Genomic DNA, 25,577 nt, shown 5'->3' on the forward strand with positions numbered 1-25,577 from the left:
CTCACATACTGCTTTTGATTTGAGGTGGATGTTATAGTTCTTTCTGGACTTGGCAGTAGTGGCATGAGCTGGATTCAGATAAAATGCATGTTCTTTGCCCTTGTATTCTTCAGTTTATCACTCTATGTGTTCAGAAAGGCACTGGCTATCTGAGATGTAAATCATCCCCTTGATGATGTTCTTGGATCCACTGGCTTTTGATTAAAAGTTATAGTTAATGGAGTGTCTCTGCATTATTTATTACCCAGAAGGCTTTGATATAGGACTGTAGGTTAAGTTAAAACTGTGAAAAGGTGAATACTTAAGGAAACAAGGCTTAGATTTATGAAGTGTGAAGGTATTTCCCTGTTTGTTCACTTAAATTGTGTGAGCAAGAGAGTCAAAGCTAGGCCCTGGGTAAACTACTTACTGTTTGTGATTGTCTGTAATGATTTAGAAGACTACTATGTAAGGAAGCATAATTAGTTGCTGATAAATGATTCAAAACAGTAAACACTGGGAAAAGGAATGTGTTTCCTATTTAGATGGCAGATCAAACAATGTTTAAAAAAAAAAAATGAAGTTTGAAGGATTAACTGTTCAATACAGGTGGTGAGTTTTTAGTATGTTCTTTTTGGGGAGAAGGTTGTGAAAAGAACTGTGTGAAGAAGCGGGCTATGAACATTTCACAACCCACTCCTGACACCCCACGTTCTGAGGCCTGTTCAGAACAGGGTTTGTGCCTTCCTGCGAAGGGGGGTGTTCAGTAGGGACCTGAGTTGTTGATCCTGTGGCATATACCCAGTTGTGTGAGGAGCTGAATGAGTCTTGTGTGGTTTCACAGGTGTCATCCCACAAAGAAAGCTGGGGCACTTCTGCACTGAGTTTCAGTGCTCATCCTTGAGCTCTATACTACTCATCATGGCCTCCAGATGTGCTCTCAGGGGATGCTGAAAACTTATGTCAGCATTTGAGTGCTGTTTCTGAGTTGGGATCTAGTGTCTTGGTTTGAAGAACTTCATGCAATGAAGGTGAATGACTCTGGACAGTAATGTAAACAGAAAAAATTGAGAAGTTGCTGATGTATGAGCAGGATTTGCCCCTGGTATTTTAGGCCAGGATGGAATGTGTTTGTGTGTCTGCAGGATATGGATTTCAGTTTTCTTGGGGAAAGGTTTTTTTTGTGTTCATCTGTTTCATTGAATTGGCTGGAATGACACAAAATGGAAACACTTGTGCCTAAGTAATAATAACTAAAGAAAATGACAATTCCAAAACCTACTGCATTAAGGAGAAGACAGCCATGTATCACCAATAGATAATACTGCTGAGAGCAAGTCAGTGCATATGATTTGATATTTGTTCCTTTTGAATTGTGCAGTGACCGTATATTGGTGTTTGCTAAATTCGATTTCTTTTCTACTGAGAAACAAAGTGCATCAACTTATATTTTAGGAAGCACTTCAGAAATAAATTCTGTTTCCCCCCTCTCTGAAGTATTGCTTCCTTAAATATTAATATGGTGTAAATCAACATAATTAAAATACTTCCTTGATTCACACTGCTGTGGATCTGGCCTGCTAAGTTTAAAGAATTGAAAGTAGGTGGAGGATGTTTTGTACCCATTTCCTTTGTGCTTGTAATGTCAGACAATGCTTTTGTTTGTTATTTAGCTTCTGACAACTTGGTGAAGATTTGTAGTGACAGAATTTGAATGTACAAGTTTATCTGAGTCTGTAGAGCTGCTGAAATTTTACATCAAGTGATGAAACCCAGTCCCAGCTAGGAGTTTGAAGGGTACACCAGCAAGGCAGCTCACTCCTGTATGTAAGTGTTGGTTATTTGAAGGAAATAACAAAATTCTGTTGCTATGAATCTGCTTGGATGGTTGAGTCTCCTCTTTTGTAAATGTAACCAGGTTTGTTTTGATCAATGTGCAGTGACCATCATGACTGCCAGTCATGAGACATCAAAGACATGAGAACCAGTTAATGCTACCCACACTGTAGTCAATTGGGGGTGAACTGGTTCTGCTCCAGAACTCATCGAGCCATGTTGCACTAGACAGAGGCCACTGTAAAGCTGGAGTGATTGACATAAGAATGGTCCCATGATCATGTGTCTAAACAACTTCAGATGTACAGTGTAAATAAACCTCCCACTAACTTCTGTCTCCAGTCATGTAGCTTGTACTGTCATAAGAAGTCTTGGTTTTTGAGTACAAGGACATTCTTCCTGCCCTCCTTGTGCCAAGAGGCTGATCGATACCTGGAATGAAGCTTGAGGCGTTTGCAACTTTCCTGCTTAAGCAAGAGGCAGCCAGAGCTGTATTCAGCTGATACTTATTTTTTGCTTAAGTGTCCAGTCATGTTAAGTTTTGTGGCATGTAGATTAACTGTGTATTATAAAATGCCATAGACAGGCCATATTTCTGTTAAAAATGCAGCTCTTCTATAAGCATATTGCAAAGTAAGTATTTCATCATTTTCCTTGTGTGTATGAACCAGAAGTGGAGCTGATTAGTCTGTTTACATTGTTCAAGCAGTGTATATTGCACAAAACAAGTATTTTAAGTGGAGACTGGTAAAGCTGACTTTTAAGCTCTATTGTTGAGGAAATGGTTGTGTCCTTGGATAAAGATGTTTTTCTGCAAAACCCCAAGCCCTCCACTAGTGTGGGTTTCCACTAGTGTGGGTTGTAGTTTTTTCCTCCCCCTTAGATTTTGATCCCTTTGGAGAAGGGCTCTGCCCTCTGAACAGTGCCAAGTATGAGGCCTTCGTCCTTGTCTGGAAACTCTAAGTGCTACTGCAATAAAATTACACTGATGCATTCATTAAAAAGATATACTCTCATAATAAACCACTTTCCAGAATTGAAAATAGCAGGTTGCATTGGCAGAGTACGAGTTAGAATTATTTCCATTCTCAGACCGGTCATCTCTGTCACAAAATAGGACAAATGCATATCCACTGATGAGTTTCATGTTGGTGTTACACCTTCAGAAAGTATGAGTCCATGAATAATAGTGTTAGAAGCTGGAATATCTACATAAATATCTACACTGCCACGCTTGAGCCTTCTGGCGAATGACATCTGATCCCTTAGCTTTGTGTATTTACCTTTCTCATTCACTGTTGTTGCTTTTGAATAAAGAGTGGCAAATTGAGAGGGGGAAATGCAACCATTCTGGAAGGGTTGTAATTTCTCTGATACTAGGGCTGATGGTTAACCTACAGAAGGTGTAAAGGAGGTGTCCCTAGGTACAGCTTGTCCTGTCATTGCTGCTGTTTCTTGTGGTCACCTGGCATAGCCCCGTCAGAGCTGAGATAAAGGGTAAGGCAGGTGGTTGACTGATCCATGAGGGAAGCTGCTGCATTCCCATTACTTGAGTAATGTGTGTGGAGGTGCCTCCTGTCAAACTTTTGGATTGGAGAAAACGCTTCAGAAATTTTGGAAGGATATTGTCCTCTGTCAAATATGAATTCACCTGGAACTTCATGGAACAGACACTGGCATTGTTCTTTCATACCTTTCTGCTTATTCATCCTTTTGGGCCAAAGGGATAAAGAGAATTGTTTTTGCAAGTCTTCAGAGGAGAAACTGAGTGTTTCCTTGTCGTGTACTTTAGATTTTAGATAAGGTTTTGTCAGTCAAGCCTGAGCTGAACTAACTCAAACCTGAAAGCAAATTATAGAGTATGCATAAATTCTCTTGGGCTTCTTGGATGTTTTTCCTATGCCTGATGACTTTTTCCACCAGTGTCCAATATAAATGAAGTTCCCTACTATTACAATTGATGAAGAATATATTGCTTTCCAGATTGTCAGCTTTTGGAAAACTAATTTTTGTTTGCAATAAGCAATTTTCTTTTAGCTGTGTCCAAAGCACATCTTGGTCAGAATCATGAACACACAAATACTTCAGTAGATTGATTTGATATGTCATAAAACTGTATCCTATTTTTCTATTATGTATTTGTTTTTCTTCAGCTAGGTTTAAGATTCTGGTACATTTTTCTGACCTTTGTTTGCTGATTATGCAAAGACAGCATAAATTTATATAGATCTTAAAGCTTGTTGCCTTTCATATGACCTTGGAACTGTTTGGAACAATGTCTCTCTGACCTTGAATTTATTTTCTGAACTTCATGCAACATTAGCAGCTTTTATACCTTCAGGAAATGGAGAGATGCAGCCTCTTTAATTTCCCAATTTCCTTAAATTGTTCTGATGACATTTACTTATGATTAAAATAAAAAATGTGCAGTAGAGACAGATTCAATATCCCCACATTGCCTATTGAGTGCCAGTCTGGTTGAAAAAAAGAGGATGTGATTGAATTTTAGAGAACTGAAGCTTATAGATCTTTGGCAGTCTCCAAGTTATTAAACCAAACTGGGCCTAATTTTACCACTCTGTGATAACTGTAATATTCCCAGTCCTGTGCAGCTTTCTGGCACCAAGTTAATGCATCCTTTCAATGAACTCTGCAAATAAATGGAACTGAAGTGGAGGAGGGAGGTAGATCTCACTCTTGTGTGTATTATCTATTGACAAAATGCACTGAGAGAGGCAGATGCCAGGTGCTATAGAAATGCAAAGTACTTTAGTCTGCCCTTGTTAATGAGTTATGTCCCTAGCTCAGTTTTAGTCTCCGGTGGATTATGGGACTGTCCTAACTCTCATTGATATAATAAACATGATACAAAAAGATTCCCTGGGTAGTAAATATGATTGACCATTTTAGATTCATAAAGGTGTGAACTACATCTTGCAGAGAGAAGTTCCAATAAGCATTTTTGCACCAAAGTAGGTCAATCTAATTATAATTGGCTTTAATGAGCACTACTCTGCAGTTCTTTACCTGTAGCTGGTTGGCACTCAGAAGTGCAAATGGCATTGCTGCCTTTGAAAAAAGCAATGAGAAATCAAAGTAGTAATTTCTAATCCAATTCATTTCAACTTGAAAGCCTTGGTTATCTACATAAGCAGGGGTAAACAATTCAGCATCAGTAAGAAAAGCCAGAGCGAATGCAGGCAGCAGTGATCAGCAGCTCTGATGCTGGCCATAGGATAAAGGTGAAATTCTGCTTTTGGTCTCACAACAGTTGCCTTGAAAACTGTGTGGAATTTAGCTTTGGTGTGGAGGAGTTATTCCATTAAAGCCAGTAGGAGTTACACCAGTTTGTTTGGAGTGGATTTTTCTTTGTGCCTCAAAAGACATTTGAGTAAAGTAGCAGTAAAGAGAGAGGAAAACACTAAGGAGAATTTGTCATTTGGGCTGTTCCCAAAACATTTATGTACCTGTTTCCCCAGAGAGAAGAAAATCTTATATATCCAGAAATTGTACATCATGGCAGTTGATCTTTATCTTTGGGATGGAGTGTTCACGGGTACTGCTTTGGGAAGGAAAATGGATTTGAGGGAGGTGTTAAGTATTTAGCTGGTGGGTACAGGACTGGACTTTTGTTCTCAGAAGATGTAGCTTTACAGCAGTTCCTTAGGAATATTGATTGGAAGACATTTGCTATGTGTTGAGCCTGCATGAGGAGCTGAAACCTTTCAGAACTGGGTGAGGGAAAACAAAGCAGCCTGAGAAGGCTGGGTCTAGCCAACAATTTCTTTCCTATGTACCCCCATCAGGTCTAGTAGGGGCATGTAGTGTTACTGGTGATGGCAGCTCTTGGCTCTGGGCCACAGTCCATATGGCTTTGCAGTGGTACAGTTGCCAGTTTGGGGTACACAGACCAGAGACCGCGTGGGAACATGCCTTTTCCTTATGGCAGTCTGCATGGAAAGGCCTTGTATAAAATCCATTGGCTCTTCTCCCTGCTAGGAGGTAGTTTCAGGCTAGTGAGCCATGTTTACCTGAAAGAATGCGGACAGGGGGGAAAAAAGAACTGCTATTCTAAGAAGTTGCAGAGATTTGGGGTTTTTCTTTTTTATTATGGTTTTTTTTTATTCCAAATAACTATTCAGGAATGGTTTGTTCGTTAAAGCCTTTGAGCTGTGTTCTGCTCTTTCTGGAATCAGGACAACCTTAATTTCTGATCTTCTGCCATTCAGTTTTCACGCAATCTTGTCCAGACAGACTACTCATCTGGTGAGTCAGTTCCTGATTATGTATTATGTCCATTACAGTTTTTGGCCTTTCAAGGTGAGGGGTGGTCTGTCTCTTTTTGTCTGCACAGTTGAGCCCTGATCTTCTGTCTCTTATTCAAGTGTAATTAAGGGTAAAAGAGATGGTCAGCTTTGGCATTGTCATTCTGACTTTTTGTGGCCTCTGAACCTCTCATGCTTGAGGTACCCAGCATGGCAAGGCACTCTTGAAACTTGTTAAATCCCTGAATGCACAGTGTATAATGAAGACTATATTGGACTTTGTTGTGGGCTGTGAAAGGATGTCTGAGTAAGCAGCTGTTTCCCAGTTACAGTCAGCAGCTGCTGTAATCCAGCTGTTATTAGCCCATAATGTTTACAGCTAGTGGGAGCAGTGCCCAAGAGATGGGTATTTGGGGTCCAGGTTCCTGCAGGGAGGACAAAGAAGCATCTTTAGATTTTACCTTTATCTGTTCCCTGGGACCATGAACTGAAAAGAAATTCAGTGGAAAGAATCCTGTATGATCTGTTTTGATGGTGAAGATATTAAATGTGTATCCTACACCATTTGACTTGTATTTTTGTCTTTTTTTCTTGCCAGCCCAGAACTGCAGTCACGTTTTGCAGGGCCCAAATGGGACAATACAGAGTCCAGGCTTTCCATATGGATATCCAAATTATGCAAACTGCACGTGGACAATCACTGCCGAGGAGCAGAACAGGATACAGCTTGTTTTCCAGTCCTTTGCATTAGAGGAAGATTTTGATGTATTATCTATCTACGATGGACTGCCTCAGCAGGGGAATCTGAGAACAAGGTACATTGTTCATAACAGTGATGTTTATAAACATGTTCCTATTTCTGCCACTGGGATTAAATCTAGGTTGGAGGTTTATGCTGCAATAAACTGGGAGTGCTTCTTCATGAGCAGTTCTTATAGTTGTTTTGATTTCTTATCTCTGATAAGGTTTGAAATGTTTCTCTGAATGCCTGACAGTAATGATTTATCAGGAGTCATTCTAGACATCCAGAGAAGTTAATTAGAAAATGGAGCAAGAGGAAAGCAGAGCTAATGTGCAGAGGAGCTTCCCTCAATCTAAGAGAGATTCTCTGAGTGGGAGGATGGGTAATGGGTTTCAGTTTATAGCTCTGCCAAATGCTTTGTGGGTACATTTGGGTAATTCCCTGACTTGCAGTCTGTTCACCAGCTGGACAGGGGTGATATTCTCTCACGTCTGACTAAACTGTTGGATCTCTACAGGTAATGAGTTATCGAGTAATATAGTTTAGTATGAAGACTCTCCACGGATTCTGATCTCTGAGACTTTCAGGTATCATCCTGGTATTAATAAAAAGTTAAATAAGGGGCTGATTTTGAAAAAAAGAACGTATTGCTGTGGTAGCAAATGTTATATGACATGTCAGACTTCTACATTTGAAGGAGTCATGATCTTGGACCTCCAGATTTGAGCCATAGATGGAATCAGCTTGGTGACTTGTGACATGACTGCTGTTGTCTGATATGGTATCTGTGATTGCAGCTGAAGTCTGAAAGGAATATATTCAAAAAGTAATAGAAACAGTGGCAGCATTCAGTGTTAGAATCCCTAGTAAGAATGCTGTAGTTATGGACAGTCCTGGAAATTAATTTTACTTCAAACCACTTTAAGACAGATGTTTGACCTCAGTGTCTTGTCTAACACAACTGGAAAATGAGTTAAAGAAACACTGGTGAAAACCAGCTCTTTATGTAGATGATTTCAGTTATGCAAATAAATCATATCTTCATCTTGCAACTGTGCTTGAGAATCGTCTTAATTATGGGACCTCATCATGTAATCAGAAGGTAGCATAGTGCTTTGTTTTGGGTATTATATAAAGGATGCCTACTTCTGGCATAAAATTCTGCTCAGGGAACTTTGTATGGTGAGCAGTCAATGCTGCTCTTGCTCTGAGAAGCCCCCTGGCAAATTGCTTTGCTCATCAGCAGTGCCGAGTGTTGCCTTTTGCTTTCTAGATGTCAGTGGAAGGTTCTGCTGAAGAAGCAAAATCCACGAATGAAATTAATTCAGAATAGGGTCATGGTGGAGTAAATTAGTAAGACGCTGTAGACGAGTTGCGTGCAGGTATTGCTCTGAGCTACTTGTAAGCATGATATGATTACAGAGAGAAGTAACAGAAGGGGCATTTTCCTACAATTGACCAGTACAACAAAACACTGAGATACAGCTTGGATACTGTCCTGATAATTTGTATCCCTGTACTGGGGGAAGGTGAGGAGACAAGTAAGGTCCTCCCTGTGCATCACTGGTGAACTTCATGCACAACTTGGGTAGATAAGTGTAAGTTGTGGGATGAAACCAGGAGCACAAAGCAATGTGAGAATGTTTCATCTCTAATGAGGAGGTGAGGTGTTCAGGAAATGGTGTGTATTTAGTACAATGGAGGAAAGTGAAATAAATGCTGGGGGGGAAAAAAGGTATTGAGGAGGCTTTCTAGAGGTCTGAAAGCACTTACAGAGGACTTACAAAACTAAATGAGGTATGGACTCGTGCATGATGGACGCTTGCATTCTTCTCCTGGACATTTCTAGATTAGTGACTTCAAAACCTGGAACTTGCTTTTCTGCTGTTTGGTGTCTCACTTCTTTGCTCAGCTAATATTTGGTTTTTTTGTACATCAATCTTGCCTCATTAAACTCTGTCGCTGTTGCCCGATGTTGGGGTTTCTTTTTTCTTCTTTCTCCCTTTTTTCTTTTTTCCTGTGGTTATCAATTTTGTTTTTTCTCCGACTGCTTTCGAAATGTACTCAATTCATCATTGAAGTGCAGCACTCCAAGATGGATGACCATGCATCATTCATCAAAGCTCATGCTACCAGGAGGCAGGCCAAAATAAGCTGTAAGCAAGCGTAAAAGAAGAAGGGGGGGAAAAAAAAAAAGCATGCTTCTGTAGAAAAGGTCACTGTTTTGTTCAGTGTGTTCAAGGTTGATCAGCAAAAGAGAGGAACTGTATGTATCTCTTTGCTTGTTGCACTCTTGAGCTTGTATTGTTGAGTGTCACTGATGTATTTCAGTAGGTCGTGCCTGCTTGACTGGAGGAAGAGAATGATCTTGGTGTTCATGACATTTTCTTGTGCTGAGGGATGGAGAATGGTTAGTTGTCTCAATACCCTGCTGTTCTATTTAAGCCGTATATTCCTAAGAGCTTCCTTGGCCTGATGTGTCGCAGTGTCATGTCTACGTGCATTTCTGAGAAGGGGTTAATAATTGTGTTCATCATGTGCTGGCAAACACCCTGTGTCTTGCAATTTAATGTGGTGTGAAAGTTCCCTAATAGAATAAGAGCAGACTTAATCCAATGAGACATTTGCTAATAAACTGCTTTACTGTATATTAGGGAATTTGCGTTGTGTGTTTGTGATGAGTATGTGAATACTAAATATGTTTCAGTGTGTTAATTTAGACATCCAGGGCTGTTGTCATCTTTCAGTGCTATGACTTTGTTTGCTAAAAACAGAGCTTGTTTTGGAGTCCTTGCTCCTTCAGCTTCTCTCAAATTTGTTTTTTCCCAACACCATACACTGGCTTTCAGCAGGGACCACTGTAACAGAATCTTCTTTGAAAGCTGGGAACAGTGATGGCTGCAGGTTTGTCTGTCCCTTGACTTGACTAGGAGAGGTATGTGTTTTTATGAGTTCAAATGAGATTTGTAACTTCCCTTCAGTGCCTATATGTGGCTTTCCTTTCTCTTAAGCAGTGTTTGTGCTTGTTAAAATAGACCAAACTCTCCCAAATGCTCATTCTTCAAGTTCCTGACTATTCTGAGCTACCAGTGGGATTAGAGGGATGCATGTGGAGACCTGATCTGAAAACTGCAGTTACTCAAGAATAGTCTTTTTGCAAATTCCCTTTGTGCTTTGCTGATTGTGTCATTGTTAAGAGGATGCTCCAATCATGTTAGTTTCCTGATTGGTTTCCCACTGTGCTGGGCTTAGAAGCTCAGCAGAGACCTGACTGAAATTTGAATATTTGGAGTTATTTATGGATCTAAGATTGCTATGGGACTTGGGAAACTCTCTGCACCTTTTTGTGTCAGACTGTTGTTACGTGACATAACCAAACAGTAGTGAACAAGAAAGCCACATGACATCTTCAAGATTTTTCATCCGCTGCTGATAATTTGCAGGATGCTTTTAATGTGAGAATCTTAAATTAGTTGCTAATTTCCCTATTTGAAGTTTCAGGCTTGTACTCCGATCCAGGGAAAATACATTTACAATGTATCTGGTAAGTCAGTAATTTCAGATACCTAATTCTGTTTTCCTGGAGGAGCCATTGAATCTACTGTCGTGGTTTAACCAACCATGCAGCCGCTCACTCCCTCCCCCCCCCCCCCCCCCACCCCAGTGGGACGGGGAGAGAATCGGAAGGGGAAGAGTGAGAAAAACTCATGAGTTGAGATAAAGACAGTTTAATAAAACAGAAAAGGGAGAATAATAATGATAATGATAAAATATACAAAATAAGTGATGCACAATGCAATTGCTCACCACCCGCGCTGACCGATAACCAGGTAGCGATCGGTACTTCCTGGATCACGCCTACCATTCATATACTGAGCATGATGTCACATGGTATGGAATACCCCATTAGCCAGCTGAGCTGGCTGTCCTGATGATGTTCCCTCCCATCTTGTGTACCTAGCTCAGTCAGTAGGCATGGGAGCTGTCCTTGGACTAGCAGGATACTTAGCAACAACTGAAAACATCAGTGTGTTATCAACATTCTCCTCATACTAAATCCAAAACACAGCACTAGCAAGAAATTTAACCCTATCCCAGCCGAAACCAGGACATCTACACTCAAAATAGGACTGGTTAATTTAGAAAATCAGATTCATTTTTTTTCTTCCAAAGATGTTTAAAATTACTTTGGAAAGCCCAAGAGACAGAATATGCAATCTTTTTTACCAGGAGAGACTGCTCACTTGCATATGTGCTGAACAATGCTGGGGTAACTTCTATGATCTTACAACCCATGGGCTTTCCTTCCTCCACGACGTGGGTAGGTAATTGCGTTGTCTTCTGGTCCACTTTTCCTGTTCAAAGGGAATGTTTCAATAATAATTGAACTTATTTGCCTAAGAAAATGTTTGTTTGAGCCAGAGTATTAAGAAAAAGAAGTCTTTATTATAGCCAGAACCACAGTAGTGCAGTTTGCATTTCCACAGAAGTTACTAGGAGGTGTGTATTTACACAGCTGTGAGGAACTGTCCTATTCTGATGTCTACGGAGTGTATAGGGTTAGAGAAGATGTTTGCAAATCATTAGTGCAATAGCTTCATACTTAAAGCAAAGAAGAAATCTATATTGCTTTTAGTCCACTGGCACTGTGAATAACTTACCTTCTAGCTCATGTCTCAACATTATGCACAGTGTCTTCTGTTAAAGTTGCTGTTGCTTATTAGAGATACTCATCCTTCTTCCCTGACAAATGACTGAAGAGTTAAGAGGAGGATTGTCATCAATACACTGTGTATGCAGTTAAAAACAATATGATCTCTTTGGCCATATTTGAGTGAAAGATAAAGTATTTTGTTTGAACTTAAAATTATGTGATACTAGTGATTAGAGTCGAATTATCTACTGGGGTGACCTATTTAAAGATACAACAGGAATACTTGTATCTTGCCTGTTTCTCCTTGATAACCTTTTAATTACTCTTTGAAAAATTGGAATGGGTGACTTGTACTTAATTACCAATCAAGAGAACAAAGCTTTTGATCTTAAAAACAGTGGAAGGGAGGAGGAGAGGAGGAGACAAAGGGAGCAGCAAAGGAGAGAATTCCCCCCATGTGCCATATGCTTTCGCTTGCAGAGATGCAAACCTGGGTTAAAATAACATTCTGGGGTTCTGGCTTCACAGATACTGGATTTGCTGGGGTTCAATGCTGTTAAAGAAATTCCTGGAGAAATAGCATTTGCCACCTGGTAATACACAGAACTTGCATTAAGATTTTGTGTTGAGTCACCTTTGGTCCTGTGACATACTTCTTTGTAGCTACCTCATATCTACGAGGTTACTACAGTTCTTTTTACTAGGGATAAAGATAAATAAAATGGAGGGCCAGCTAAATCCTTTTGTCATCTTTAGTGAACTTCAGAATCCTACCTCCCTTTTCTCCTTAGCAGTCTTTTGTCACTTCACATTAACTCCATGGGGGGTGGGAGGGAACACAACAAAAGACCACTTACATTTATGTTCTCTGCTTTGTAGAACAAAATACACTTTTCTTTTTTTCCCTGAGAAGATACTTGTTTGAGCTGCTCCAGTGACATTAGGGCCTTTTGCCAATGGCCCTGTCGTTTTGCTCAGAGGAAGTGCTGAATATTTAAACTTTGTTTGTGAGGTAATTGATGGAACTAGATCTGAAAGTCCAGGAGAGCTAATGGAGTTAATGCAACTGCATCTAGTTCAATTTTGAGAGGCTGTATTCAATTTTTCCATATTTGTTAGGAGAGTGTGCATCAGGATGAGTGATAAAAGCTGATGATTAAATCAGGGTGGGAGCTTTTTCCCTGCCACCATGCTGAATACAGCAGGCTTAGGAGGAGGCCTGACTCTGATCTTTCTGCAGCCCTTAGACAGATGGAGAGGTAAGGAGTAGCTTTGGTCCTGGTTTCGGGATTAAAGGATCTGTTCTCTCACGACATTGCTTGTCCTGTATGAACACAGCTTGTCTGCAGCAAGGCCTGCCATCGCATTGTGGCCTGTACCATATCTGGTAAAAGAAGATCTTGTTGAAAATCGCAACTTTTTATTCATCGCCACTGAATAAAATACTAATTGGGGAAGTAGTTTCGTGGATGGTGGTTGTTCTGCATTTTGTCTGTTGGACTATAGAGTTTTTTCCAGGTATGGCTCTCCCTGCTGTGTTTAGTACAGGGGGTGGCTTGTTGTTGGGCCTTAACGTATTCCTGTTGCTCAAATAACATATTGTTTTTGTTTTCCCTCTAAACTGCTGATTAACCATGTTTACAGGTAAAATCTACTAGCAAACATTGACAATGACTCTTGCTTCATATTAAGGTATGCTAAGTGTATAAGTGCAGAAGGATTTTCTGTAATTGGACAACATGTAATAGATTTCAATTAAGACTCTGCACTGGAACAGTCTGCTTTAGATAGATCTGTGAGCACTGAATGGCATTAGTAATGGAGGTAGGTTTTAAATAGGTGAATTTAAGTAGTATGTGGAAATTCTGGGGAGGATCATGGTGTCCTTAGTCTTCCATGCCCAAGTTGATGCAACTCATGAAAGCCTCCTGCTCCTTTGATGTTGAGCTATGGGAGTGACGGAAGGGGAAATGCCCATCAAGTGTCCTGCTGGAGGACATTGCTGATGTGTTTGCTGGCCAGTGAAGTCCAATGTGCAGTGCACTGAGACAGCAGACAGGAGTTTTATTGGACTCTACTGTTAACCTCTTGTTGCACAATATATTATACTTCCCTCCTCAGCTCTTCCTCTTGCAGTTTTATCTGCATTGTCTGGCAACACAGGGCTTTGCTTTTGATAATACGAAGTAATTGCTGAAGCCCAGGATCATATATTCTTCTCTAGATCCCTCTAGCTGATGTTTGGTTTTACATCAGGTGGACTTCTAATACAGTGACTGCAAGCCTTTTAGACAACAGAAGTAGAGTATTGTGAAGTCTGAATGTGATCTGATGTATGATCACTGGAGACCCTGCAGTGCCTACATCTACAGTGTTCCAGGTAAAATACATCTGCATGGTGAGATATCTAATAGCTTTCATGGGGTTGCTCCCTTTCCTTATCAAAGATGGCTAATGATAAAGACAATAGTTGCTGGTGCTCTACTAATAGCGGTTCTATCCAGACAAAGCTTATCATCTTTTTATGCATGTATGTATGTGGTGTTTAAAGTGATACAGTCACAGACATTTTTAGCATCTCAAGTCGTTTATTTTAGACAGAGCTGCTTTTATTCTTTTAGCAGGAGTGGCAATTTACAAAACCAGTTGGTGAGCTTTTGGGGTCAGAGCAAGTGAGATTAGATTTTTTTTTAGCAGTGGAGGGAGAGAAATTGAACTAACCCATAGCCCTTGCATGGTGCTTCTCATTTTTAGATTACAGTGCTTTGAGAAGGAACAGGTCTACTGTATTGTCGTAGAAGGGAGAAAGCAGCACAGGGAAGTTCAGTGAGTTGCCTTAGGCAGCACAGTGAGTTCTTAGCTGTTAGCTATTAGTTATTGAACTCGGGTTGCCCAATTCCTGTGTTACTGCAAAACTAAATGGATGAGAAGGTGACTACAGTCTGATCCTGCTTGCGTGAGAACGTATACAAAAAGTCTCTTGACTTTATTAGTACAGAATTGGGTCTTCAAAAATAATTTCACTTTTAGTCAATAGATATTGACATCAGTTAGCATCAAGATGGCCACTTTCTTCACTGATAATTAGTGTCAGTCTCCCACGAAGAGGATGCTGTGAGCAGTGCAGCAAAGCGATGGGTGTACAGAGGGTGGTGATAAAAGCAGCGCTGGCAGAGCACTGAGGTGTGCTGGTGATCCCTTACAAGAAGTCAGATGTATGTCTTAGTCCCGTTCTGAGCCCAGCAGCTGCTCTGCTCGGTGGCATTGGGCCAATTACTTATCTCGGGTTTTCCAATCTGTAAAATGACATAATGTTTTATTTTTGCAAGTTAAATTTGTAAAATGCTTAAAAGCCCCCAATTGGAGGATCTGTATGCTAGGGTGGGAAAAGAGAATCGAAGTACAAAACAGATAAAGTTCACAGCCATGCCTTTTAATCCATTTTTCGGAAGGGAGGAAAAATGTATGCATTTTCATGTTGTCTTCTGAATGCATTGAATCTTTAGGTCAAGAAGTTTTTGTATCTATAAGGTCTGACCTTGAGAGTTTCTCAGGCAAAGCACCTCTTTAGACAGCTTTTATTTCCCTTTTATCAAAATTAATGAAAGTCTATAGGAGATGATACAGTCTTACTAGATTGTTGATGATACAATGAAATTGTGGAGTGCTATTACTTGCAGTCTCAAATAGAAAATTGACAAATCCTCAGTGCCCATTGACTCTAATTCATTATGCTCCTGTTGGGCAGCAGAGGGTGGCCTGGCTCCTTTTAGACTATTCAGAATTGGATTTTGGTGTGCTGCAAGAGCAACTGCTGACATCTGGTCCTTTTTCTTAATAAAGAATTTGATTGTCTGTTTGCAATTCCGTAACTGTTTGGAAAACATAAAGACTTCTGCTGTCCAAAGATGCAGTAATTGTCCTTACATCTTTAGTGATTTTCGTAATATTTAGGCTTACAGCTGATTAGAGCTGCTATAGTGGAGTAAAAGGTTTAGGAAGGATATAAATACTCTCATTTGAATTATTCTGTAACTTATGTTGTCACTGATCCGTGTGTAAATTGAAGTGTGAAATGCTGTTGTTCTAGCATTTTTATATAATTTTTTTTAGCTATTGAAATTGGGCCCTTTAGCTATCCAGGTGCATGGCAAGATAACCTCTCACTGAAGTTGTTCCCAGTTTATATATGTGTGGCAAAGGAGGAGGATGGAAACAGAGAGAATGACTAGCTCCAGGGCAAACAGTAGTTCTGATGCTGCTGGATTCGAACCTAGAGCTTTTCATGTCTAGTGAATTGCGTGTTACTGGGCTCTCCTGCTAAACATCAGCAGTTAGCAACACTTTTATCCCATTTCTGCTCAATATTCAGCATTCGCACAAGGTGCAAGTATAGAGAATTAGAGATGACATGAGTCAATATTAGTCTTTTTGGATAAATCTTCATCGGCAGGAACAATGGGATTTGTTTCATTTTTTTGTTGTACAAAACACATCTTCTAAAAAATCAAATTTCTTATTAACCTACTTTTTTTTGACTGCACTGGCTATGGAGGACATCTTACATTGTTTTTCTTCCATTTGGGTGCTTCTTTTTAACTCTTAGCTTTATAGAAAGTGAATTTCTACTGTTTCCTTCTCATCTGTTGCCAATAAATTTTATTTTATTATGTGTTGTTATAAATTAAAATCTTAAGGAATTAGCGTAGGCATATCTGTATTGTGGTGGGAAGTGAGACTGCAGTTTATGTGGAGATCCCCAAGATGGACCTAAGCTGGCTGTCACGGGATCGTGTAGGCAGAACAGTGCTTGCCTGATGCTGCAGCTTAAAGTTCACTCAGGGGAAGTAAAGATTCTCTCAGTACTGATGACTAAAGGTCTAGTTTGAATCCTGATTTTTGTATGCATATAGAGTAAAAGGGATGCACAGACTTGGCAGGTGAGTCAGGGATTCACTCTGCATGTCAGCTTTGGCTGACAGTTGTATAGCTTTAACTTCTTGAGATTCAGATAGAGAAAACAGGAGGAACAGGGATGCATGTGTAGTGAGCACAGATACTAACAAAGCCATAATTAAAGTTTTTGTTGGTGTCACCTACGACAGCATTTGAAACTAATGGTAGTTTATATCTTATCTTCAGTCCCGCGGTACCTGTTTGCCATAAATCTAATGCTCGGTGCCTTTCATCTGGGAATCTCCATATGTTCTCATTGAGGCTTCTAAGCATCCCTGCAAGACTTGTGGATAAGTCAGGATTGCATATGGTGGGGACTGGAGTGCAGAAGGAGCTCAGGGTTCAGAGGATCACCTAAAATCTTTTAGCAGGCTAGTGGCCTTCCTGAAAGCATAGCCATGGAGTTGTGACTTCTCGTGCTGTGGTTTCAAAAGCTGCCTCCCAGCTGAACAAGCTCAAACAGGTTAGAAAGTGGTATTTCTATTCAGAATGCTGCTGGCCTGAGAACTTTTATATTTACTCTGCCTTTCTTGCATTTAAAGCTGCTTCGAACATTCATGTCTGTTTACATTTAAAGTTCTTTGGGCCATAGGACACTGTTTTTGCACAGCATGCAGCAGAAGAGTTAACGTTACTAAAGGACTGGTGTGATTATTGGGGTGTTTGCAATACCTCTAGTATGGTAATGCTTTCTTGTTGTTCACCAGTTGCATTGCACTGAGCAATAAGCCTTGTGTGATTTGCAGGGGGTTCTGAGAACTTATTTTTCCAGTTTTACTAGATCTCACACCCCTGATGTTTGGGCTTTCTTTGTGTGGTGTTTTTCTTTTTTTTTAAGAAAGCCGGAAATAGCCTAAAACTGCCAAGTTTTGAATTGACACTGCTGAGCCTTACTTGTTTTATATCCAAACTTGTCTTTATTCAGAGTATCAGCTCAGATTTGCCAAGAGGTTACTAAAATTTGGTGAATTTTTCTGTGAATTTGTGTTTGTCTTTTTTGGCTTGTAGTAACAAGATGGAGAATATAACAAGGTGCCAAACTTTGTCGGAGATCTGCTTGCATCTCACTGCTACCTGAGAAAGTACAGGAAAAATGAGCATGGAAGGGTCATGATAAAAATAACAAAATAAATCCAAGTTCATGGTCTTCTTACTCCATTGCATTGTATGGAAAATTTAATTTACTGAGATTTGATGCTTAATACCTGTTCCCAGCTTGAGCCATGAAGGCCTCATATATTTGAGATGGCTGTGCTGGCTTTAGGCTCCATAAATAACACTTTTTCTAGTGGGAATTGACCCAAACCCCATTTTAAACGAGTGAAGAAATCCATCCAGGCTGGAATTTGAGCCCTGTGACTGTCCCTAGAGACTGTGTTAGTTAATGATGCCTTTGTCAGTGTCAGAGGTAAGCAAAAGACTCTTGTGGCTTGATGAATTATACTTGGCTTGGAGAAGGGAAGAAAGTGCAGTTGGTTCCGAAGTCATGCTGGCACATGGGGTTTTGAATGTATGATGTTAGTTTGAGAACTGTTTGCAAAGTGCTAGATTAACTTTCTGAAAAAAATGTGGGTGTGGTATATGTCATCGTGACTGAGTTTAAGAGACAAAGTTTTTTTTTCCCAAAAGCTTGTTACTGTCTTGACAAGAAAAATACATAATAATGTATGTCAGAGCCAATGGATTATATTATTTTAGAAGCAACTTAATCAACCAGCTGGGCAGAGGGGATGGTTGGAAAATAGTATGGAATAAAATGGGACATGTGGTGTTGGTTGGCAGCAAAGTAGCTTGGAGTTGCTTGAACAGAGAATATACAAGGAGTTACTGCTGCTTGCAGCATGCCTCTGAAGGTATTTGTTCAGGATCTGTTTGTAGCTTGACTTAAAAGCAGCTTGGTTTTGAGCATAAATCATTCCAACAAGTTGAATAAATCCAAATATGAACTGATACTGTTTTTCTTACGTCATTACAGTATCCTTTTAAGCTGGCTGAGATTTTTTTTTGGTCCAGAGCATCATTTCGGGCTTACAGGGATCAAAATTAAAGGACAACTGTCTAAGTAACACTAGTGAGTTCTGCCTTGCAGACAGAACTGGCTTTTAAGTGTCTGCAGCATGCATGAGCTGGAATTGTTCTCAGATTATGCTCTGCTTGTTTTATTGATGATTAATGAGAACATTTATGGTACCAGTTATTCTGTCAATGTGGTTAAAAAAAAAATCAAGCTAACATCTCATTGTAATAGCTTGTTTCTTTAATAAAGTAATTCAGAGAGGAAGGGAGAAAAACTAAGAAACACTGGGGAAAAACTCTGAACCAGACAAGCCTGAGGAAATGCTAGCAGAGAGTCAGCTGTCTTCTTGGGTGTGTGTCTTTCATCCACACTTACTGAAAATGGGGGAAAAGGTCTGCACAGTTCTGGCTGGAAATAGAAGGGATCAGATGTGTGAAAGAGGCCGAGGCAGCAGCAGCCTGTGGTACGGCTGCAGGGGATCAGCCAGGCAGAGAAGCACCGGGTGCCTGGGAGGAGGAGGAGGCTGTAGGAGCCGTGATGATGCTGGAGCAGGTTACTGGCTGGACAGCAGGGTGGGGCATGGAAAGCCCTCCTGGAGACAGGGCTAGCAGTGAATCTTGCAGACAATAAGTGAGAAACAAAGACCTGTCAGCTTCAGTTTTACTGCACATACTGGAGTCTTTGTGCCTAGGGCATCTATGCTTTGCTTTTTTGCCAGCTTTGTAAAGTAGTATTTGAAATGCATGGTGATTCTCTTAGGATTTGGCCCATGATTTGGAGGAGACATTAAATTCCTTCAGGATGAAAGATGATTTCTAAAACTAAGATGTTAAGAGGAACGACAACATGTTTTTTTCCCCCCCCATAGACTACTTTACCCTACATCCACCAGCAACTGTGTCTTTAAAGAAAAAAATCTGCTACCTGTAATGAGATCTGAGTTGGGATGGATTGCTGTGGATAAATTCCCTGATCTCTTGCATTTCTTCTTTTACTCTTGATGTACATTCCATGAAGCAGCCTTGAGGAGGACATCTGTGAGTGACCACTGATTTTGCGTGTGGCTGCGTTTCCAGTTTCTTTCCCCAAGATTTTGATTTTTAAACATACATACATATGTATCTCTGAAGGTGTTCTCCCTGCAGCAGCTAGACTACAATGCTTACACATCCTTTTCATAAGACTGAGAAAGTTGCAAATGTTAATTAATATCACTCATACCCATTTTTCAGAGGAAAGATTGAACATATATTTAGCCTCGCATTGAAGCTGGTGAGTTTCCTCATTGCTATGTGCACATGAGCCAGCTGTCTGGCTGAATAAGGCATATAAAACTTGATGCAAAGTAAATTGGAAGTTATTGGGCTCTTTCTGTTGGCCCCAGTTGATAATGAATTAATCGAATACTTCATGAATGCACCTTTCAAATGATTTCAGGTTGACTGCTGCCTTGTTAGCTGGGCACAGAGTGTGAAAAGAGGACTCGCCTGCTCATTCCAGGCTGTTTTCCAAAGACCACTCCAAAGGGCAGCTCTCACTCTGAGCTGGTGTTTTCTCAACACAGTGCCTTATACCTGACTTAGCTTGAATATTGTCCTGGGATAGTGCAGGGGTGTCAGACTAGCACTTACAGAACCATGTCATTTAAACTGTGTATAGTGAAGAGAGTGGTTCATTTGATGGGAAATTTTCTTTAATAGGTGCCTTCAAATTGCATGCAGGAAAAAATCACCGAAGTATGGTGTAGTGTAATTTAATGCTGGGTTAAACGATGCAATCCAATGCATTTTCATTAGATGTTCTGAGACGCTTTAGCATTTATGCTTTAAAGGCTGTTGGATTGCCAGCTGCAATAACTATTTTGATTGCAGCCTGAGCTGATGGTGGGCATCCTACCAGAAAAATAATGCGCTCTGTTTTAATTATGGCACCTGCACTCCAAAATGGGAGCCTGCATCACAGTGTATGATACAGTTGTACTTGATACAGTGGAACAGTATAATATGCAACAGATGGAGGTGAGAGCCGTTTGCAGAGGGACTGAGATGTGGACTGTCCTGACTGACTGTTCTTTTTCTAGGGCAAAAGAAGTGTTCCATTGGGGGTTGCTGAGCAGAGCAGTCAGTGGGTCGTTGTTCAGTGCTCAACTCCTTTCATAGGCGGATGGGACAATTTCCCCTTGGGGAGGGACTTTGTGGTATTAGGGAAGATGGTGATATATCACAGAGGCAAGGTGGCTGGGCTCCGTGAGGAGTGGAGAGCAGCACGCCCAGACCACAGTGTATAGTCCAGGCCTCCAGCCTTAGGTGCTGAGGGGCATTGGTGCTCGTGGCACTGTGGAAAACCTGTAAAGCGGTGGTGGTTACAACAGCAGCTAGTTCTTACTGGCATCGTTGCTAGCAAACCTGTTCTGTGAAGCAGATTTTGTTGTTCTGCTGCAAATGTGGAGTCATGTACCAGAAATATTTGCAATGTCTGTGGCAAACCCGAGGCAAAGAATGAAGGCTGCAAATAGAGTGGAGGATTTCTGTGTTGATTTGTTTTGGTATATTGATTTTTGCCGTACTGTGAAGCAAGGGCAAGCTTATGAAGTGATATTTCTGGCACTGGTTTAGTTTGGTTCCTCACAGTAGGAGCAGAATTAAGCCAATGAAAAACACATTGAAAATCTCACACAATCAGTGTTGGCTCCAAGCAACTTAAGGGGATAATCACTCAATAATCCATTTGGCCAGAGGTACAGAAGAAATGGAAGATGATTATTTGTGCTGTTATTACTGTGCCCTCACCTTCTTGTTATAGCCCTTAGTAAAAACAAGGAACAGAGTTTGCTGCTTTTCTTTCTAATTAGCATATATATTTTTTTTATTGCTACACTAAATAACAGTGATGTCAGAATTACTGTTTCATGTATGAGGCCGTTGGGGAATGATTTCATATTCTGTCTGCTATCATGTTGATCATGCTTTAAATTTGCCTGGGCTGCAGATTTGGGAGGAAGGCATGAGGACAGCTTACCAGCCAGGTCAAAACAAGGCAGGGCGTCCTGGCAAGCTTGGCTGTTTCTGGGTCTTTGGAACGGGAATGTCGAGGTTTTACAGGAGTGATTTGTGCACTGGCCTTGTTAAATCATTGTTTCTTCAAGAGGATATTGCCTGTGCTCTTGCTTGGAGAAGACAAGGATGTCAGAAGAAGGGAGAATTTTCAGTCGTGTGTGTTGGTTGAAGGCTTCAGAGGAGGAGTAACTTTTATTTTGACTGCAGCTGCTTTCAGTGAGGAGCAGGAGGAATTTAATCTTATTTCTAGAGCAGGTTTTCACTGCAGGAAGAGATATGGAAATTGGTGCCATAGAAGTTAGGAGCTGCTATACAGATATTCTTCTTATTGAAGCAGTATTTCCTGCATACTTCTGACTAAGTTTACTTTCCGCACTAATGGAGGCACTTTTCATCTTTTGTGGTAGAAAGGCTGTTTGATCTGAAGGGGAAGACAGTGTTTGGTCACCTTTGTGCTGTCAGGCAGCCCACTTTCTTCTGCTTGCTCTAGGGACACTAGACAGACACAAATATGAACATCTGAAGTTAAGGGTCTGGAGAAATGGTTGGGTTTATCAATTTTTAGAGGTTCAGGAAGCCCACAGGTTCCCATGAAAATTGTCTCTTCAGTCAATGTGGAATCTGTAGAAAGAATCTGTAGAAAGGCTGAGAACAAACAGTCTTGTTACAATTTCATGCCCTTATGCACAGGCCATCCTTTCCTTTTAAGGCCCTGTAACTAGAAAATACGAATGCATGTTTAAGGGCAATATTGTTTTAGGTAGCACTTAATTCCCATTGACTCCTATGCAACGTGCACTTGCTTACAGTTAAGCAGACATGTAAATTTTGCCCTGAATTAAAAGCAGCATCTGCAAAGTGGGGTCCTCCTAGTACATAGACTGTGAACAGAATCCGTGGTGCAAAAAGCTTAGTTTGGAGAAAACAGATCTACTTTGGATATAAAAAGCACAGACTACTGTTAACTAATGCCTAGATAATGGTAAAACACTGTCTGGTGATTAGAGAAAGAAAAAATTGACAGGTTCTGCTGTCCATTGTATGTTTTTATTAAAACTGGTCCATGCATTTCCTGGGTTTTTTTTGAGTGCATGAAGGTTTCAATAAGCCATTTTAATTAAAGTGCAATATAAATTAATAAAAACTATAGTACTTTTCCTCAGTTCTGTGCACAGTAAAACTATCTTGAATCCTTAAAAATCTTGGAACATTTTATTTTTAATAAACAGGAGCAATTGTTTTTCCAGCTTGTATAGACAATGGATTTTTACGCTGAGAGCAGCTAAGTACTTCTTTGCTGACATTAAAACTTGACTGCCATCAATTGGCTGGCAACTGTGTGAACTTTGCTGATAACTGGAAATTTTGCTTTAATAAGGTTCTCAAGCAGAGCATGTCAGCTTTCATTAGTCAGAGCTCAATCTGTTTGAAATAATATTTAGGTTTACAAAATTAGAGCCAGAATAAGAACAGTAGGGAAGTTCACTCACTGTCTCTGAAAGTTGCCAGGGAGCTGGTGGCAACTTCAAGGAGAAATTACTTGGGCTGGAAATTGCAGTGTACTAGTACCTGACCCCATGGTCAGAGAGAGGATGGTGGCCCCCAAAATTAAAGATCTGATTCTATTTTATGGGTGCTTTTTTTGTTCCATATAATAAATGAGGAGAGGAGATACTCTGAATGAAATACATATTTACAGGTATTGCTTAAGGATCAGAGTGCTTTGTATCATGAGTGATCTTTTGCTCTCTCCATAAGAAAGGCTAGCTGCTGTGTAACATGATGTTGGATAAACCTCTGAGTATGTGTGTAAGAAGCTTTAAACTTTCTTATCGTAGCCTGTTCATCTTGTGCTACTTGTGTCCTTGTCATCCAGCTTGAATACTCGTGATCTTGAATGATTCTGTGTGGCAGTGAGTTCTTTCAGTTACTGCTTCTTCTGCAATTTTGTAAAAGTCTGGGTTTAGGACCGTTGTCAGGCAATGGGGATCACATCTGAATTTCTGTCCTTCATAATGGCAGGCAAGGATCTACTATGAGATTGCTTTAAAACAGATGTTCCTAATGTAAATCTATTCTGTAAATCACCTTAGTCGAGTGTGAGGGGAAGGCTTGTAAGTTATAAAACTCTAATTGTTTGTGAGAAATGTACATTAGCTTGTACTTGGGCTATGTCAATACAGTATCAGGGATTTAGTGTTTGGGATCTAATAATGCCAGTTTAAAAACATTACCAAACAGACTTTTGTAATAAAATTAACAGTTGCCATTTAGCACTAAGTCTGCAAGGAAAGCCCAGGGGAGAGCAAGACACCTGGGCTATGGGTTTCTGCAGTGTTCTCTTTGGTCTATTCATTAGACTTGTCACCTTTTTATATAGTTCTTTCTACTCTGTCTTGTGGGCATGTGTCTGTATACTAGGCAGTTCCTACAATACATCTACTAGATCAACTTGCGCAAAAGATTTGATGTCTGTGGGCTTTGATTTTCTCAGTGAGTAAAGAGGTGTTAACCATCACAATCCTCACTGTGGTACATACTAGATACCAAGATATAGGATGAAAAGTGCTGTCCTTGGGATTGTTCTTGCAGGCAGGGTAGGCTGGGGGTTGGAGTGGATTCCTAGAAACTTCAGAACTTACAGCGCTGTAAAACTACAGAACAAATACTCTGAAGATGGCCACTCTGATGGGCTTTAATTGATAAAAACATTTTCTTGCCTGCTCTCTTCTGCTGTTTTAGACTGTTTGAATTAATGTAGTTTGTATAATGCTTCAGACCTTTACATAATGTTTTTACTCCAAGGTTCTCAAAATGTGTTACAAGTGTTACTGAATAATGTTTTGGGCTCACTCAGCAACCTTAAATATTGCTCCCATTTCATGGATGGGGAAAGTTATTCTGAAGGGCTCAGTGGCTGCTCCGAGATCACAGAGCTGGGGTTAGCAGAGCGCCGCAGAGCAGATAGACTGGTTTAAAATAGTCAATGAAGAAATACATTAGTAGTTATTCTGGTAAGCCAGAAGGTGTTAAAAGCCCAGGATGAGTTTGCCCAGTGTTTGTTGAGCAGCTATTGAATTCAAGCTGTACCAGTTTGGTTTTTTTAGCTCTGAAGCTCCCCAGTTCAGGCTGTGGTGTATTGGCCAAAGTGGCAGCTGCCCCACTCTTCGATTTGCTAGCAGGTCAAACGCAGAAATGGTGAGTGTAACCTTCCTCTTGATTTCTTCCAGGTTAACGGGTTTCCAGCTGCCTGCTCCTATTGTGAGTACAGGGGTTGTGCTGTCCTTGTGGCTTGTGAGTGATTATGCGGTCAGTGCTCAAGGCTTCCAGGCAAACTATGAAGGTAAGTCTGCCCAGTTCGCTAATTGTCTTGAATTGTATCCGCATTTGGCTTATGGCATGATGTGAAACTAAGGTGCAGAGTTTATACCAGGATACATACATATGCAGACACTTAATCCAAGACAGGAGTACCTGGTTCTTGTATAATTTGATCCATTTTTTCAGAATTCTAATTGCTGATTCCTTCTAAGTGTAATGTATTTTTTTCCTCTCGGCATCTGTGCTCAAAACACCTTTAAAAGCTTACTCTAACAGCAAAGCTAGAATGACTGAGACAGAAGGGTAATGTAGGATTTGACATGGAATCTGCAGGGTTACAGCAAGTGCAGCGCCCTGTGTAGCTGCTGGTATTTACAGCTGAGACAGTGGGGACTGCAGAGCAGTGCATAGGATGCTCAGACGTTAGTGCATTTTTCCTTTACGTTCTCTTCGCTTATTTGTTGTTTTTCTTTTCCCTGCACCTTCCTCCCCAAGTGTTTAAATTCACCTCCTGTGTCTCTTGTCATAAACGTGCAGCGTTCGGTGGTTGTGGAGGTAAAGGATTGCATGTTGAACGCCTGGTAGCTTCAGAAAATCTTGGACAGTGGAAGTCATCAGATACGTGAGACCTGTTTATAGTAGAAGGCAGGTCATGATTGTAATACGAGCTGGTACTGCTAGGTAAAAGACAAATTAACCATGTTAAAATTTGAGATACATTTATGTTGATTATTGAACCTAGAATGTTGTT

General features: G+C 40.5%; 1 protein-coding gene across 1 annotated transcript in view; it reads left to right on the top strand.

Moving 5' to 3' along the window:
* Positions 1-25,577, top strand: part of LOC104081695 (CUB and sushi domain-containing protein 2-like) — a 306,834-nt gene that overhangs the window by 22,165 nt on the left and 259,092 nt on the right. The window contains 2 exon segments of the mRNA XM_009584534.1: positions 6,679-6,895; positions 24,736-24,848. Of these exon segments, the coding sequence (XP_009582829.1) occupies positions 6,679-6,895; positions 24,736-24,848 (330 nt within the window).

The sequence above is a fragment of the Fulmarus glacialis genome, unplaced genomic scaffold (genome assembly GCF_000690835.1).
Source record: "Fulmarus glacialis isolate BGI_N327 unplaced genomic scaffold, ASM69083v1 scaffold6559, whole genome shotgun sequence".
NCBI lineage: Eukaryota > Metazoa > Chordata > Aves > Procellariiformes > Procellariidae > Fulmarus > Fulmarus glacialis.